Consider the following 19,471-nt stretch of genomic DNA (forward strand, 5'->3'; position numbering starts at 1 on the left):
GATGTAGTTTTTATTCTATATGCTGCACAGTTACACTGCAGCAGTTTTAGCTATAAGGTTTCAGAACAGAAAGGAAATTTGTTTTTTTTATTTAAAAGTTTCAAAAAAAAACACAAAAATCTAATTTGATCAGGTACCAGCAAAGTGTACTTTAGCCTAAAAAACAAAATCCCATTTTCTGCAAAAGGATGACACATCTTTATATCCATGATTGCACAGGTAAATACAATCCTGACCTTCATTTTTTTAGTCCACCACTTTCTTAGCATATTAAATAAAAAGTGATTTCTATGAAAACCTTGAAGGTTAGACAAAGGGCCAAGGAGAGGTCTTTGCTCATGTCCTGTTTTCATGACAATTTTTGCTTACGTATTTTCTTGAGGATTATTGAGCGTACATTTTGTTTTTCTGCTCTTGAAATGGCATTAAATGGATGTGTCATTTGGATTGATCCAAAAACAGACTCATGTTCAAACAAGCATGACAAGTCTTGTCTCAGAACAGAGACCATATTCTATGATTCTCTTTATTGCTTACAAATTATTTACCAAAACCTTCAAAAGCTTTTGATCAGTAACAATTTCTGCATCGCTCAATGACGTGAACAGCTCCTCACACCATAGTGTTCTTTTTCTCACACCATTTTTAGTACCACTTGTTGGAGAAAGAAGAAATGCATGAAATACATGCAAATTTGTACTTATATTGCCCCCCAGTGTCCACATAACCTTAGGGGCTATTCTGACCTGTGACCTTGCAGCCCAAACCTGAAGCTTAACAGGAAGTGTCAAATGATACACACATGTCCCCTTCTCCTGGCTCCGTGTTTCCACAAGCTCAGCTGATGTTCAGACAACATGGACGGAGGGGGAGACAGAGACAGAGCGCCGCCATGCTGCTGGGCCAGCTCCAGAGTCAGCTAACACACACACACACACACAAACAGTCCGATCCATTCACAGATTCAGATCAAATCCAGCCAAGCACGTAGACAGAAAGAAAGCAACAGATAGCCAAACACACAAAGAAACACACACAAAGCAGGGTTGAGATTAAAAACAGAGACTGTGAAAGGAGGAAACAAAATGAGCAAACGTAACAAAATAACACGAGAAAATATTTATAACAAGTTTAATTTCAGCCCAACAATTACTTTGCTTTTTATTTTTTTTTTAATGTTCATTTTGATGCTTCAGAGAATAAAAGAAAAAACAAAAACCTTAAATGAGCGTGTGTCTGTGTGATCATTTAAAAAGATCACACTGATTGGTGTTGATTGTTTTAAGACTTTATATAAGACATCGACAGCTTCTTCCTTTAACCAGTCATTTGAAAAGCCTCTGAACTTTCTTCCAGCATTTATCAGCTCACGTTTTCAGCTCACGCTCAACAAAGGATCGTTTCCAAATGGCTGCATCTCCAATTCTGAGTGCAATTTTGGTGACAGACAAGGAAAAGCCTCAGGCCTCGGGAGATTTATTTATTTTTTAAATGCATTTTCTTTAATGGTCACTTGAGATTGACTGCAAAAGCAAGTCAATCCTCACAGACTTGTATGATAAAATGTCAAATTTCACAGCTCTATAATAACTAAGTGGGGCATTTTAGGCATGGCCAATTTGACAGGTGTCCCAAATTAGGCAGCTGGAGGCAGGCCTTGCTTTAAATACTTTGGGTCATTACACTCGACCTTTCCATTGTCTTTTGTCACGTTTTATTGAGTAATCTAAGATTATGGCTTGCTGTGAGACACAGACCATCCAAGAAGTTTCTGCTTTGGTTTTGTTGAGTGTTGTATGCCACTTAGCTAACTAGCAAATGTGTGTGTTCCCCTATACAGCTTATGGATGAAAACCATACAAGCTACAATTAGCTGATTAGCCCTTTTTATACAAATATAATTACCTCTATCCATATTTTATACTTTCTATGGTGCCAAATTGCATTGATGCTCAGCCACTGACAGAACAGTCTTTGCACTTTTTATGACTTCTAGCATTGTCAGGAACCAATATGTTAAGTATTCCATCAAAGATTTAATTCAATTATTGCACTATCAATACTATACGATAAGGTTTACCATAGATATTTTACTGATAGTCAGTAAAGCCTCACCACAGTGCAGTTGCTTGAGGCAGATATGCACTTCCTGTCCTCACACCACTGACATCCTCTTGTGTTGGCAGTGCAGCTCGCACAGTCTGAGAAGCGGAAACACTGCTCATCTGTACTGTCTAAAAATGGAGAACACAGACAAATTAAAAAAACATAAGCACATCGGTACAAAGGCAACAAAGACACCAGGTCACAGCCTTTTTTCCCCTAATCTGTATTGTTACTGTCTAAATAAAGTGTATGGACAATAAAATGCTTTCATAATATTATGGACTGAGCACAACTCGTACAGTTTTACTTTCAGTAATCGATTTCCACTTATTGAAATCAGCCAACAAATGTTTCAAAGAGTTCATCTGTTGGTGATTTGACTTCTTGACTAGCAAAGATGTAAATGTGATTTTCATGGAAATGTCTATCAGTCAGTTAATACATATAGTGCACAGAGGTGAACATGTACAACTACTTAAACTATTAGGGCAGTGTAAAATAAAATGTATTACCATATTTGGATGCAATAATCAGGAAGCTACCAAGTGACAACTTCGTTATTTGGGATTTGCAGACCTAACACTAAGACTGTCTCAACATGCTAAGCATAGATTGCACAGGCTGGCTCAGGCAGTAGAAGAGATGATCAGTGTTCACAAGGCTGCTGGTTTGACTACATGCTCTTTTTGAACTATAGTTTCTATAATTTGTTATTCTGGCCTCAGTAAAGAACACATTTTAACCTGTTATTGGGGTTTTTTTTGGCGTGTGTCAGTCATTTATCGCATTACCCAGGAAAAAAATTGAAAATGTAGCATTTAACTTTTAAATTAAGGTTAGATTTTATTTTGTTTTTATGGACATTAATGGGATTTGTGTGCTTGGGATGACACATAAATGTTGTCATGAGTTATGAAGGTTAGATAAGGTGTATGTGAATTGCAATGAGCAGGCTTTTAAATGCAAACCCATTGATTTGATCTTTTAATTCATTCAATCCATGTGGGCTTATGCTCCATTTAAAACTGACAGCAAAATCATTTTCATAATTACTTTCTACTTAAACCTCGAGCGAGGTGCCTGAAGCAGAATACCTGGAAGAGCTACCGCATCTACATCTGGTTCAGACCGATCCTAATTACTTTGAAATTAGGTAATTGTTGCAGTGCTGACCTTCTGTTCCTGTAATTATGAATTGCAAACATACTTCAGAGCCCTCCAGAATAATTACGATTCTTGTGAAAAAATAAGCCTTTTGGGAGTTGCACTTGTGCTTGATTGTGTGGTACATTTCAGGAAAACTATGTTGACATGGCAGTGAAAATATTTAGACTGAAACAAAGAAACAGATGCATATAAATGGCAAAGAATTTGCTCGGTAAACAGAAGCATAACATACCAGGCCGAGCAGGGCAGAAAGGAGCAGGAAAAATGTGGTCGGGTGGTGTTGGCTTCCAGGGGACACATCTACTTTTCACCCAGTGACAACGAACACCTGGCCCGGCAGTGGCGCACAAACCTGGGCTAGAGAAGGCCTGGCAGAATGGAGGCGTGTAAGCCAGCACGTCGTTCAGAAGCATACCAGAAAAGCCTCCAAAGATGTACATGGAGCTGAAGATGAAGAAGGGACGATTATACAAACTAACAGGAAAAGAGAACTTATACAGAGAGCTGTGGAAGGAAGCAACAGCGAGACACTACACGCTTTATACAGATGAGAAATGCCTCCAGAAAGGAGGAGAAAGTTAGAGGAACACCTTTAAAAATAAACCTGGACTTAGGTGGTGGTGAGGGGGGGATGAAAAAGAAAAGCTGCTATTTTGAAGCAGTCCTTGTGAAGTTCAAAGCTGACATTTCTGAGCTCAAAGCTGACTTTTTGGTGGGTAAATGGTGTTAACAGGTCAGGCTGTCATTTCTCAGCCCAGCAATAAGTCAGTCGATGAAACTCCTGCAAACATTTAAGTATCACAAAGCACTGATATTTATATTTTCACTATAACTTTTTCTATTTCACCAAACAAAATGTCTTGTACTCTCCGATTGTCTGGGACTGATGTTCACAGATTCTTTTCAAGAAAATCAAAATCTGTTTTCAGGCTAAACCCTATGAGCAACAAGAAATGCTCAGTGCATCAACGGCAGGGTTTTCTTTGTTGTACATAGCTGTAATAAGTCATTTGAAAACCACATCTTTCTAGAAAGCAGAGCCCAAAGGCCATTCACACATCCGCCTGCATGTGAATGAGGGTGAGAAAAAGTTAGAGAGGAAAAAACTAGAAATGAATATAGGTCTCGAGGTAATGAAGTGAAATACACGTGGACACATATATATATGCAGTATCTATATATAGAAAGTGCAAAGAAAGTTTCTGACAGAGTGTAGCAGGAGAAACATCCACATACAGGCGAGAGCTGAGGTGGGAAAGACGTAGTTTCTAAACAGGGAGCTTCAGAGGAGCAGGCGGAGGAAGAAGTGACAAGAGAAGTGCCAACCAAAACTAAATATAAGATTGAGATAAAAAAAGATCAATCCATAAACAGTCTACACAACAAAACTATACCAGTCAAGGAGGAAGGCAGAGGCAAAATTCACCTGAGACGCTCAAGATTTGAAGGACATCACAGGAAGACATCAAGGAAATGGAAAAAGTTGTGCTGGAGTGTCACGCATTGTGGATAGATGTGTTTTATTTGCATGAATGTAATTTGAGCAGGAAGGCTTGTTCTTATATTTTTCAAAGGTTGAATATCACTGCTGAAATGTCCAAAGGACGATTGGTAAAGGTACAGATTTATGATTAAAGTGGCACTTTTACAAGAAAACACTTAGGAAATGCAAGTTCATGCATGTTTTGTGAACCAAATCGCTTTATTTCAAGATACACTCAGAAAAAATAAAATACTCTGTTACCTTTAGTAATACGGGGGCTTGTCCTTGGGCAGAACTACCGTTATTTGTAGGCTATGACTGTTTCTCCTTCCAAAATTACATTAACTTCAGAAAATACATTACAAAGAACTTTCTATCAAAGTTTTACTATTGTATATAGGGTGGAAACAAGAATTAGCCAGATAGAGTCTGGGATTGGATCGGTTAGGGGGACGTGTTATGAAAAGCAGAAACTCACCCGTTGCTAACCACAGCAGAGTGTCCAAAGCGGTTGATGTCCCGGTGCAGGCCTGGTCTGGGAAGGACAGTCCACTCATCACAAGCTGAGGACCAGCACATGCAGACACACAACGATGTTTAGGAATATATTCACTCGTGAGTGTGTGCTGCTATACTGCTGCAGCGTTTGAAAACCAAAACATAAATAACCCACTTATTGAGGAAGTGATAATGCACTGCACAAAATAAACAGACAAAGAGCTACTGTGAACATCACTGTAAGCAGCAAAATTACAGTTTTCCTTAACTGGTAATGCTAACGATAATATACGACTGGATAATATTGTCTTCATTTTTCCCCATGCAGTTATAATAGAAGAATAAGGAGAACCATACGTACTATATGCAAGAGCAATGAGCAGTAGAGTGTGACCCACAGCTCAACCCCTTCCCCCAATTCCATAAGAACTCATTACCATAACCTTCTCACATCGAATTATGGCGATCGAGAGATGATAGGGGAGATAATGTGGGAGCTGACTTCATAAAACACATCATGCCACAAATATGATCATAAAACAGCCTCCTCTCTTTCTCTCTCCCTCTCAAGTTATCATTGGTGCTATTCAGCTCTGTGTGTTTTACTATTTGGATTTTACAACTCTCTGATGTTTTAATGACCCCTACATACTCCCATTATATTAATATGGAAATGACTGAGTGACTGAATGTATGTGTGTGTGTGTGTGTGTGTGTGTGTGTGTGTGTGTGTGTGTGTGTGTGTGTGTGTGTGTGTGTGTGTGTGTGTGTGTGAGAGAGAGATAGATGGAAAAGGAGTCCAAGTTGTGAGTGTAAATGTGCCATTTAGCTATAGGCGCCTTTCCCTAAACACAGAACGCTGGTAGAGTTGAGGACACCAGGTTGCTAACGACCTCGTTAAGCGCTGTGCTAATTGGGAGCGCTTGTTTAAGAGCGAGGGATGCCACAGAGGACGCAGTGACGGGACAGACAAAAAGAGGTTATTCTAATCAACGCCAAGAGCAATGGGTTCATAACTAGCAGGGGTTAAAGGTCATTCGTATTAACACGACAAGAAGAGTGATGCTGATGTAATCAGGCAGCTCTGAAGAACGGTGATTGTGCGGCTAAATTAAACAGCACCGGTTTGTAGGTATTTAACTCAGGTTTTTTTTTTTTTTAAATAGGTTAAGTTTTAACCGATTTTTAACCTCCCACAGCAAGATTTCTCAAGTCTTTTTGCTCGAGAAACTCAAAAATCACTAAAGCGAGTAAGTTGTGGGCTTTGAAACGACCTCCCTGAGGAGATAATCTGCGACCTCCTTCAAATCACTTCTAAAAACACATTTTTACAAACTCACTATTATGTGATGTCATTACATTTTTGTGCAGTCTTTTTCTTTAACTGCTTTTAAACAGGAAGCTCTAATTTCCAGCTTTCTGTTGAAATTCTGGATTCGGCTTTGCTAGTCTGTCAAAGCACTTTGCAAAAGAACCATGTAAATGGAATTATTATTTAATATTGTTTGACAAAAAGACTGATGAATAATATTTATGAATAAATAAAACTTAGGGTTTAAACAATGAGAAGCAGAATACCAAAAGTTTATTAAGAACGCACAAAAGAAGGGCAAATAATTTATAAGACAGCTGCTATTAACACTAGACATTTTTACTCCAGTCTGGAGATTTATCCTTGTAGCATCTATTTCTAGAGCTTTGCACACACACACAGCTGTTTGTCAGCTCATGTTTAATATAACCTGCAAGGACCTGAATCAAATTGGCACCTCTACCTGGGTAATCATCACTCAGTGTGGGATCCAGGTGTGCACAACTATATGGCATCTAACATCCATCTAAAGCCTGAGTCACACGTGGTGCTAAAAGTTTAAATATTTTTCACTTGTGGCACTTGGCACTCTGAGCACCGAAATAAGCTTAGGCACTACAGGGAATCAGCAGTGAGGCAGGAGTTTGTTTCCTTGAGAACTTTCCAAGTTGTGCTGGCTGCAGAATAAAGCAGCTGACGTTTATCTTCGATATTTTATTCACTTGTTTTGCTCCAGAATTAATCATTACAACCAAAACTTCACTTGAATTTGTGCATCAGCGTTAATAAATCATGTTGTTAGTACTGAATATACCAAGGTGCGCTTGGTTTGTTATTTTCTCTGGACTGATTTACTGTTACTGAAGTCAGTGAGAGAGCGGTTAAAAAGAGAACGGGCCCATATCTTTTAAATAAGCAGGTTATTATTAAAGCCAGCGCTATTTTTAATTAATCTGCAAGACAATTATGACAAAATGTCAACAGCTTCCTACGTTAATATTTCCGTGTGTTTTTTTTATGTTCACTTTATAATATAATTATTAATAATTAATAGGCCTTGCAGTTCTTGTGAAGCCAATAAACACCCTCGGAGACCTGCTGTATGTTTCATGTGATTTAGAGAATCTACCACATGAAACAGTCTGCAAGACACATAACTGCTAAAATAAGCAAACTAATAACCAACAGCATCAGAAATATATAATAAAAAATAATACGGTTTTGTTGTTTTGTGGAGTTCTCGCTTTTGTTGACCGAAATGTCCCAGCTGTTTGCAATCTGTGTTCCAATAGAAAGATAGAAAACAGTAAACAAGCAGATTTGCATCTCTGTGAGAGGACAGATTTCTGATTGAACGCTTTAAAGTTTTCTTCTCTTTTTTTTTTTGTAGGTGACTCAACGTTGTGACTCCACCTCTAAGGGAATGGATAGTAACAACTACATGGACAAAAGATGGATTTTCTAACATAAGCGAAGCAATAAAATCTGAGGTACTAATTCTACTAAATCTTAAGTGGACAAAAAAATTATTAAAAGGAATTAGCAACTCTGAATGTAAATGCCTCTAGGGAAAAAAAAAGTATTCTCATTTTTCCATTTTGTGTCCCATCATTTTCCCTTTCCTGTGTCTTCCAGTTTGACTGAATCTAGACCTTTCTTTATGACAAGTTCTCATTAATTTGGGAAACCCTGACGAGGCTGGGAATGGTACCTAAAATGGATATGCTGTTAAAAGGACGGATGGATGGACTTATTGTCTACTTATTGTTTGAATGACACATTTCAACTTGTGGCATTTTTGAGATTTTACTTCTTGAGGATCCAGAGCTTCCCCATGCACCTTGGAAGTAGGAGTGAACTTGTGCTTGAAAGCTCTACTCTATAAAGAAAATGTAATGTGGAACTATGATTCGTGCATGTGAATCAAGAGCCTGATTGTGATGATGAAGCTGACCTCAAACCTCCAGCCACAGCTAAAAATCTTTCTCTAACAAGCTCTAAATGAAAAAAAGATTACAACCTCTGTGACTTTTGATCCCATCCTCTAGCCATAACCAGCCACCCCGAGACTGCTGTCAAATTGTCCACCCAAGAACTGCAGGCTCAACAGATACTTATCAGCCACAACACACATACAGTCATACACACACACAGACCCACACAGATTTTAATTTCCTCTTAGGATATGAGAAAATCTGTGTTAATAATGCATGGTGGGACAGAGGGAGAAATCACGAGTCCAGATCGAAGCAGCCGTGCGGCCGGGCTGATTGACAGTTTGATCGGATCTGTGCTAATGGAGAACTTGATGGAGAAAGGCGGGAGGAGGAGGAGGACATGGAGGTTTGAACGGCAGCCACTGTCTGCTCCTCAGATACATCCCGACTTCCAACATCTTCCAAACAAGCTTTCAGCTTGCCACAGGCCTTTCAGCGAGATCTGTGTATGTGTCAGGTGTTTGCGTGTTGCACACAGAGCGTGGGCGTGCGCCTATGGTGTGTCAGGTTGGAGAGGACTGCGTTTTTAATCAGAGTTCATTTTCCCCCAAAATCTAATTAGAAGTGTGAGGGTGGCACGGTTAAGGGGAAGGGAGGATGTGGGAGGATGGGAGTGGGGAGGAAGGAGAGCTGAAGGGGGAGAATTAAATTCAAATGAAAAGTGCCTTCCATGTCTACCTGAATCTAATGTGTGGCAGCAGAAGAGCAGGAGAAGCTAATAACGTCATGTCACCCCTCCAAGGTTAGCGCGGCAAAACAAAAACAAATTAGTGCTCCAAACGCCCCCGCTCGCAGCGAGCGCAGAGACAGGGAGGAACGGAGGAGCAAATGGAGACAAAACAAGGGATGGAGAGAAGTGACTTCACAGGTGGAACTAATTAATTATCTCCTGAAGAGATGCGACAGAGGGCAGAGCTTTAGAAAAGAACTTGTGCAGATCAACACTTTCTGTGAAGACGCGTAGATACGAAGCCAAGCAACCCCCTGTCGTAACTCTAAACATGTATAGTATTTTTCACAGCATGTCCTATTTAACACTAAAAGTTTCCCCCATAAATGACCAAATTGTGCTCAGTCGAGACGCATTATTCAGAATGACAGCAATTAACACATTTCTCATAGACTTTCCAGAAACAAATTTGTATTTCTTTAAAGTCAAGAATCAAATAAATTATCTGCTGTGCTTTTAGTTACGATGTTATTGTCAAAGCCAACTGATGTTTTTTGTTCTGCTGCTTGAAGCCACTTTAAGAAAAACTGTTTCTCAGTAACTTGTGTTCCACTGCAGGAAGCACCTCTGCACGGCCTCCTTTAGTGCCATTTTGGAGGAGAAAAAAGTAGCTAGTCTGAGGATTTTTGAGTGCCCCTGATAGCCTGCTTATAGAGGTTCAGCAATCTTAGGGTATAAGAGCTATATTGTGCTTCTTGTTGTGTCGATATACTGTTAGGATGTTTAAACATGCCCTGTTTTGAACACTGAAAGCAGTATACATACAAATAAGGGCAGTGAGCCCAAAACTTAGGAGGTTCTAAATGCTCCGTTTCTGTTTTTTTTTTTAATTTATTTATTTATTTTTTACTCTCAGTTCTATGTGATTGGAACATGGGCAGTAACAACAATGATAAACCAGGATTATTTTGAACTGTGACTCACACAAAGCCACCCTGGAATAGTCTAACAATAAAAAGAGGGAGGTAGAATTTTATATAAAAGGTCCTATTTAGGTCTGAGGATTGCTGCCCTCTCTGAAACTTCAACAGCATAAACTTTGACATGAACAAGAAGAAAAGCCTTTAAGCAGCTCAGCTCTCTCCTTTTTTGTTATTAAATTCCCCTGTCTGTGCACATGCAGAATTAATGTCGCAGTTAAAAGTGTTTTTCATCACCTCATGTTTGGGTGGAGCCACAGACATGTAAACAAACGATATAGGGGCCTTTCCTGTATCTACACCACGTTGTGCCAATATGAATACTGTAACTTCAGCACCGTAACAAGAAGGAGAAGACGTTTTCTTCTGACTTCTTTCCATTTATAAGGAGATTCATAAATGCCTTCATCGTGAAGTTCTTGTACTTAGAAATTCACTGATACAGGATTTTGAGACCAATACTCACAATGAAAGCTGGTGACTTAAAAATAGAATAGATTCTTTTTTCAAACATGCAAGAAAAATAAAGAGATAGCATATTGTCTTAGTAAAGACTATATGCTAATTCTATTTAAAGATAATCTTGTTTGTTTTGTTTTAGGGGTTTTGTCGCGTATTCCTTGCTTAAGTTCTGCCCAACAATGCTCGGCTGGTTATGTTTGTGGACTTCCAGACACATTTAAGTTGAAGTGCTTTCTGGTCGGAAAATGATGGTTACTCACGATGATGGTCTCCACTTTATACATTTTAATTTATCAGCCCTTATAAATGCAGATGCCAATAGAGCAGTAAACAGCTAATAAGGTAACATTATCTGTAAATGATTAAAAACCAAAGACAGGAATCACAAAGAACAAAGTAAAAATCAAAATTTTCAAATTTAACTTGAGGGCGAAAATCACAGATTTAGCTAAAGTTAGCAGGGATTAAAGGAAAAGTGTGAATGCAGCAAGAGAAAGAATGAAGACAGGAAGGAGGAAACTATAGCTAGGAGACATTTCTTGGCTCAGATTTAAACTCTTCTTTTTTTTAAGCTCCTCATAACCCTGAGTGTGTTAACAGTCACCACACTGGCCCAGCGGAGGCCTTTAATTCCACATAATCCCTCTCTGGGTGAGAGGAGTCTGTTGCACCACAGTGAGGAAAGAAAGGAATTCCATGCGACACACTCCACACCGATATATGATGCTAGTGCAGCTTTTAGCTTGTCTAATTATCCCATTAAGCAAAAATGCAACTACTGAAACATAAACTATTTTGTTTCCTTAAACCAAGGCAATAGTAAACTGAACATCTTTTCGTTTTGGTCGGTTGTTCAGCACTAATTGGAATTCTTCATCCTGGACTGTAAGAAACTGACGCTGATATTTCCTTTCGGGTATTTAATTAATCAATTCCTTGAGAAACCTGGCACCACAACACTCTGTAGTGAAAGGAATCATTAGGGTTTTTTTTTACTTAAAAAAAAATGCCCAAAAAACAAACGAAGAACAAATTTCAACTGCCAGTGTGTCAAAAAATATAATGTACTGTGCAAGGAACATGGTTACAACAGGGATGGAGTAATTCTGTAAAACTAAGAAGATATTTAAGATCAAGGTCGTAAACCAGATAAACTTCTACTAGAAAGAATAAGATATATGTCGAAACACAAATTTAAAAAATACATAAGTTGAACTAAAATATTTATATCAATATATTAATGTGTATGTTTTGTTTGCTATATTTGAACTTTCCTTTAATTTTTGGTCATTGACCACACACACACACACACACACACACACACAGTCAGTTTTATCTCCTTACATCACCTGGAGGATCCTAAAGACAGTCAGGTTTGAACTCTGTCTTTTGCTGATGAGCATCTATAAAATGTTCACTTCACTGTTTGTTGGTTTTTCCTGTTGGCTAAAAGATGCTTTCAGACAGTTCAGAACTCACTTTGCTTATTGCTGCAGGAGCTGCAGTTGAAAGAATAAGGCTAAAATTGTCCTACGCACATCTAAACAATATATTAATATAATGGAATACAGAATTGTATTCATGTGAGGTTGTTCTTTGTCTTAATGAAAGAACTGTGAAATTGATATTTCTATTAACTTACACAGCATCTGTCCTGGTTTCAAACAGATTAGAAGCCAGGACATTGTGCTAAATAATACTATACATGCAAAACTCTTCTCAAGCATTAGCTTTGTGTGCAGCAGCCGTGTCACTTTTAACCTGTAATATTTAGCCTTTTTGTATTTTTGCTGTAAAATGATAGTTTTATTTTCTTTGTAAATTATGCTGCTCTGATGCCAGCTCTCTTGGCCCTTTCCTGGCCTGACTTATCGAGTTAATAAGCCACCTTACGTGAGTGGTTAGTCTGATTGCTGAATTTAAAACCTCCAGCACTGTGTGGTCCTGGTTTCCTTAAATGTGCTTGCTGGCTTATGGCTTCCTACACCTGGTTCACCTTTGCTCAAGTTTTCCTTTTGCCTCCTCATTCCTCACAAACAATCTAGTCTTGCTCTCACCCAACTCAAAGTTCATTATTTGAACTTTCCATAAACTCATTTGAACCCTTACTCAGCAGTCACTTTGGCTCTCCCAGTTCTCTTAGCCAAACCTTGACATCCTTGCTTTGAAAGGGCTTCATTGCAGAAGATGCAGTCCATAACACTGGGGAGCCCGCTATAATGTGCAAGAAGAGAGCCACACTGGAAAACAGCCTGCAGCTGTCTCAGAATGTCATGACCCCCAAGTCGTACATTTTTGTAACACAGTGTATACTTCAGACTGTTCTCCCAAGAAAACAAACAGCACTGGTTGTTTAAGCAAATCCCAGAGCAGCCGGTGTTTGTATTCAGGGCAAAACCGTAAAACTGCCATTGAACTAAAACCTACTGTCACACACAGAAGAAAGAGCTAGTGAACAATAAAGTGTGGGTCGAAGTGTCGTTGTTTTTTGACACAGGAAACCTGTTTATACTGCCTCGGAGAACAAATAACATAATCATTCTTTACCTTAACCTAATTATTCATTTAACCAAAATAATTATCCAATGCTGACTCTTAACCAAAAAGTGTTCCTATCACAGATAGTGATGTTTACGGTTTTGTTTTTTGGTTTTTTTTTTTACTTCAAACCAAACCAACTGTTCAGTGTTTATGAAATTATCATATATTTCATGTCTGTGTTATAAACATAACCACTGGTTTTGAATGTTAGCACCTTGTTGTATGGTTGTTAACTATTATTACTGCCATAGATATTACAAGTAGACAATCTGCAGGGCAGAGCCCAGAACTCAGTTATTACCTGATTTAATGGTGGTTGTTCCACTTCGGTGGACAGAAATAATGGGCAACGCGTTTTCACTTACACCAAACAACAGTCCCTTTAAGAGGCAGCGGGACTTCCAACGGTGGAATAAATGCCTCGAGTTTCAGTTTTTGCACAACGTTTGCAAAAACAACATGGTTATGGTTAGGAGAAAATCATAGCTTGAAAGCTCACTTTTCTAGTTACAACACTGAGGAGTGTTGGTTGCTTTCTATTTTGATCAAAGTCTAGTGAGCCAGCAAGCATATACTTAAGCTTTTACCTATGGAAACTCAAGCAGTCAGTTAGCCAAGCATAATATAACGATAACACTGGAAAAACTCTTGGTCCCCATCAGAACTGCTTGATGTACAAAATGCCTTTTATGTCACATTTGTACAAAGGACACATATGCAGTTTTAACAAAACTGTAATTATAAACAAAATATTATAGTAAACATTTTTATGCACAGCCTAACCATTGATTGCTATGGTTGGTCTTGACTGGTTGACGAATGATTGCTGAAAGTTGCTTGCTAGTGTCCAGGTGAAAATGGTCAACAATAGGTATACATGGCTCCGGTTAAAACCACTTGTAATAGCTTCCATCCCTCTAGTAGACTGCTGTGTTCATCCATAGTTCTCGTGGAGGAGTCTCGGCCTTGTGCAACTGAAGCTTTAGTTAGATTGCAGGTGCTGTGGAGGTTCGCCCGTCTGTTTAGGCTGATAGGTGCACGGCCCTAGTGTCACTGTGCAGGCCACAGCTACACCTTGGTGAAGCAAAATGAATACGAACCTAAAGCAACATGTGGGCCAGATTAAAATGTGCAAAGGCCCAGTTAAGTTACACACATGAGTAATATTTAAAAAACAAATAAATATTTGACTGCAACATATTATTTTCTCCAGCTGATGATCATTCATGTCATCATCTTTCCTCTTGGTTTTTCATTTTCCCACCTAAACTATAATGCAGCTTCTATCTGCCTCTCCGGTAAACTCAAGCTAGAAAACGGACAAATGTTGCAGGTGATAAAAGCAGTAATGAATAAATTATGATATTTATGAAGACAGGGGTGTTTGCACAGAGTTAAGGGACACGTAAATTCACACATTTATTGCAAGCGTTGATGGAGCGAAAACAGTATCTGAAACCATTTGGCTTTCACCTTCATTAAGATGGGGACGTTCTGTAAACCCATGCCTGATTGTTTATCACCTTTTATTTTGCCTTTTGTTCACAAGCTTATCATCATCTTCACCCTGGCACACCTTTAATGTCTTTAGGTAATTCTCTTTCACAAGTCCGCAGTGCTTCCATTCCCCTCCCTAAATCCCTACTTCATTTACTCTTTATTTCTCTTCCACTCCGTGTTCGTCCCTCTCTCCTTCTTTAGCACTATTCTCCTTTATTTCATCACCCTTCTCACACCTGCTACTCTAATATCAGCAGTCGCTTTTTTCCTGTTGTTCTGTAATTTACAGGAGTGACGAGAAATATGAAAGAGAGAGTGGGAAGGACGACAGATTTGGACAGTGGGCTGATATTTCCAAGTACAAAAAAGCATTTTAAAGCCCATTTTTATAAATTTAAAAGAAAATACTTGCAGCTTTCAACTACAACTCAAACACGGAATAGCTGAGCACATTAGCATTATAGGCAGACCTTCTGTCATGGCTGAAAGCACTCTAAGAAACACTCTAAACAACTCTTGAGAAACACTCTAAACAACTTGTCCGGAACTGTTTTTATCATTTAAGAAACATTTCTAAACTCAGACTGCTGGTGTCAAAAGCAGAACTTGAGATGATTCTTCATGCTTTTATCTCTTCTCGTTTGGATTATTGTAACGGTCTTTTTACGTATCTCAACAAATAAGCTCTCGATTGCCTTCAGTCTGTACAGAATGCAGCGGCAAGACTTAACTGGTACAAACAAGAAGTCACACATTACTCCAGTTTTGGCTTCTCTTCATTGGTTTCCAGCAAATTTTAGGGTTCATTTTAAAATTTTAGTTGTTTAGAGCTCTGCACGGTGAAGCTCCCCAGTATATCTCTGACCTGTTGAAACCTCATGCTTCATCCTGAGCACTTAGGTCTTCAGGTCAGAGGCTACTGGTGGTCCCACGTACTGGGTTTAAAACACGTGGGGATCGGGCTTTTCAGGCACTGGCACCTAGGCTGTGGAACTCTCTGCCGTTGTCTTTACGCTGTCTAGACTCTACTGACTCCTTTAAAAAGCAGCTGAAGACATTTTTATACAAATGGGTTTTTAATTAATTTTAACCTGTATGTCTGATCTTATTGTGAAGTACTTTGTGATTTTTATCTGTGAAATGTGCTATATAAATAAATTTTACTTACTTACTCTAAAAAGCTTCTTAGTGGATCTTAGTTTGAGAAGTTGCTGTCGAAGCAGTGGTTGAGATTTCTGGATAAAACTAAAGTTTTAGTTAAAGTGACAATACAACAGGTCATGACATCACTTGACAGGTTTCAAAGGACTATAATAAACCTGATCAGCAACTTTGAAAACAAGAGGAGAGCATCAACATCACCTACATAAAGATGGCGAAATAGATGAATAATTGGTCAAGTCTAGTGCTGGGTGTATGTAATTCTATGAATGCACTCAAAAAAATATTTAATCTGATTACATTTAACATTTGTGATGTGGATGTGGCCACCAACTTTCAGAGATAACAAGCTCCTGACCCTTACAGAAAAAGCTAGGTAAGCATTAGCATGTTTCATTTTCCCTGATATGAAAACTTGCTCATTTCACCCAGCGATGCCTAAACAATCTATAATTGCTGCTTCAATAAAATTGTTTTCCCAATTCTTGGCAGACCGTAAATTTAAAAAAAAAAAAAAAAAAAAAAAAACATTCTAACTAACAATATTTAAAAATATAAAACTTTTTTCTACAATATATTTTTCCCAAGTATAATCCCTACATGATTTCCATTTAGACGTTTTAAGGCTCTGCTCCTTTTGTTCCGAGCTTTTAAATTCCAGCAACATCCCAACATACTGCACTGACATCTGTTGGATGAACTGTGGCTAAGCGGAAATTTTTAACATATTCTGCACCTCGAGAATATAATAAAACCTAAAAAGTATCTTAAATAAATAAACAAAGGGTCTCCATTGCCTCTCACTATTAGCGCCATGTGATTAGAAATCAGATTTGACAAGGTTAACCACCACACCCGAGGCTCTATGCCATGAATGTCTCACTCACACCCCTGATCACATAGTCAAAGAAACACTGATCAGTATAAAAACTGGCAGACGATTATTCTGAATGACTTTTTTTTTTGCAGTAAAACAATTATTTCACCACTAACAGACACTGGCAAGCATTGCTGACCTTACATGCAGATAAATATACAGTTAAAGAACCACCATCACCAACATGCTGCTTTTTCCTGTTCATGTTTCACTTTCACTCGATTTTTTTCAGCACCTTTTGCATAAATATTCGCACATCTTTATCGTTTCCTCCTTCTTTCTGTTAATCTATCTACTGCACACTGTTTCCTCCTGTGAAGAGCAGAACTAATCTACATCTTCCTCACCTGAAGCCCCTTTCATTATTGTCTCTCTCTATCCCTGTCAAGGGCTGTTAATGTTCCCATACCATCTGGTTGATGGTGTAACTGGTTAGCCTATAATGGGATCCTTAATCATCAATACTCCATACCTATACTGCAGTGTTCGCAACCTTACACAGTCTTGGTTTCTTTCTTACTGTCTCTTCTGGCTGCAAGAATATTTTTAAGCTTGTTTTTAGGTCTGTCACAGCGCAGTAACGTTGCAGCTTCCTCTATGTACTATTAAGGGCATTTCAACATGCTGTTGCTGCACAAATTGGATTCACACCAGGAAATCGCTTCCAAATACCATATGCATGTGTGTTTCTTTTTAGAAGAAAGCACTCTAAATGACTAATAAGAACAAATAAATACTACATAAAGCTTGATGGTCAGGATGAGTTGAATATTATGCTTATGAGTGGCTAGTGAATGGAACTGCCCTGCAGATAATATCACCTGTGAATACAGAATATAAATATGTAGAATGCTTATAATAATACCAGAACTGAGAGCAAACCAAGGCTTATCGTACATAAGATATAGAACATCATTTAAAAACATGTTTTCCTTGCAAGCAGGAGCACTCAGAGTGTAGATGTGAGGTTAAAGCATCCCCTTTTAGTCAACTACAAGTCATGGTTAGAAGCAGCAGGCAATTTTATATGTAGAAAAGTAGGCACGAGGCAAATCTGGCCTTTTAACAGCAACAGATGGAAGTGGAAGGACAAAAGAAAAAAAAAAATCAAAGAGAAAACCCCAAAAAGTGAAATTAATTTTTTAAAAGAGAGATAAAAACACCATGTTGTTACCCAGTGGTGATTTTGAAGCTTGGTTTTTAAACTCTGACTTGAATATTTTGACTGTCATCATCTTAATTTTTTGAACATACAAAAAGCGGCTCTGAAAACAGACACACTGCACACTTGTGGCTTGGCAGAGCTCTATATTAAAGCATATTCTACTTTCTGCTTTACTCACAACAGGACCATATTTACAAAATAAACATGTCAATTTTTTGGAAACCAGAGGAGTCGCCCCCTGCTGGTAGTGGGGGGGGGAAATTATTGTTTACGGTACTTCTGAATTAGCTTCACTTTTGAGACTCAGACGCTAGAGCCACCTATTATATACAGTTTACTGTAGAAACTGAATGTTTTGGTTCCAAGTAGTATTATATCAAATTAACAGAAAATAGGAAATCTATCTGAAAAGACATTCTGTGAATTCCATCCAGATCACTCAATGAAAGGACCTATTTTCCAGCCTTAGAGGAAGAATTAAATAAATGAAAGCACCTTTAGATGTTCCAGTTATTAATCAATAATAACTAATACCATCAGGCAGGCATATAATTTATCACAAATTAACTCAAAAACAAGGAGTGCAGCAAAAACTATATCTCACTGTCTTATCTGCCTGTGAGAAGAGACGGTGAAATATACCCACAGACGCCTTATCTTAACATTATTAAGTCAGTTTTGGATTACATGAAGATACAAAAGACCCTGGCATGACTAAATCCACATGAGAACTCTGGAGAGGTGTTTAGCTGGAACAACCTACCTGCCAAGTGGCTGACCTTTAATAGCTGTGCACAAGAAAACTGGTGTTCACACCAACATTTGCTTCAAAATCTAGCATCCACCCATGTGAAAGTGTCTGTTTATATGTGACTTGTTCTTACCAATATCATAAGCCAGAAAGTCTGCAGAGAAACACTTGGCTCCGTTGCTCAGAGATGTGTCATTGTGAGTGTTTCCCCCAAAAACCAGCATTGTGCCACTCAGCAGCACCGCCGAGTGGAGGTACCGTGCCAAACCACTCTCCTTGAGGATTAACCTGCGTGCACACACAAACACACACCCACACAGAGTTGGGTTAATCAGCAATGTGAGGCACGTCAGGAAAGCATCAATTTGTTAGCTATGCGTGTGTCTGCGTGACATGTGTGTCCATAGATGCATGTACTGCAACTGATGGCATCTGTCTCAGGTTGTGACCTGGCCTGTGGTGACTGCCCTTCATACCAACTGTTCTTTCACAGGAGACACACACACACACGCGCGCACACACACGCGCACACACACGCGCACACACACACACACACACACACACACACGACATTGTAGGGGGTCTCAGTCTGTGGTGTCCAATCTCTCTGAGGTCAAAGGTTGTAAAGTAGAGAACAACTGCAGTGTCTATCTGTGGCTAATTTACTGCAGCAATGCTGATTTTCTGCCCTGCCTTCAACTGATTTAAATCTTCTCATACAGAAACTAGACCCCTTCATGTCAGACTTTTTATATGTATGAGCAGCGTCGTTATCTCTATTGTGAAAAGGCAACGACTACT

General features: G+C 38.8%; 1 protein-coding gene across 4 annotated transcripts in view; it reads right to left on the minus strand.

Annotated features, from left to right (window-relative positions):
* Positions 1-19,471, minus strand: part of LOC146619643 (attractin-like protein 1) — a 335,474-nt gene that overhangs the window by 244,510 nt on the left and 71,493 nt on the right. For 2 of the 4 annotated variants that reach the window (XM_085368994.1, XM_085368996.1), the window contains exons 10-14: positions 18,804-18,958; positions 5,235-5,319; positions 3,506-3,717; positions 2,116-2,234; positions 803-919 (exon numbers count right to left, since the gene is read on the minus strand). In XM_085368994.1, coding sequence (XP_085225120.1) covers positions 803-919; positions 2,116-2,234; positions 3,506-3,717; positions 5,235-5,319; positions 18,804-18,958 — 688 coding nt within the window. The remainder of the gene's footprint in view (positions 1-802; positions 920-2,115; positions 2,235-3,505; positions 3,718-5,234; positions 5,320-18,803; positions 18,959-19,471) is intronic. The other 2 variants (XM_085368997.1, XM_085368998.1) reach the window with 1 other exon arrangement.

Source organism: Diplotaxodon limnothrissa, linkage group LG13 (assembly GCF_057381915.1).
Source record: "Diplotaxodon limnothrissa isolate DT_005_m linkage group LG13, D_limnothrissa_male_GT1.1, whole genome shotgun sequence".
Classification (NCBI taxonomy): Eukaryota; Metazoa; Chordata; class Actinopteri; order Cichliformes; family Cichlidae; genus Diplotaxodon; species Diplotaxodon limnothrissa.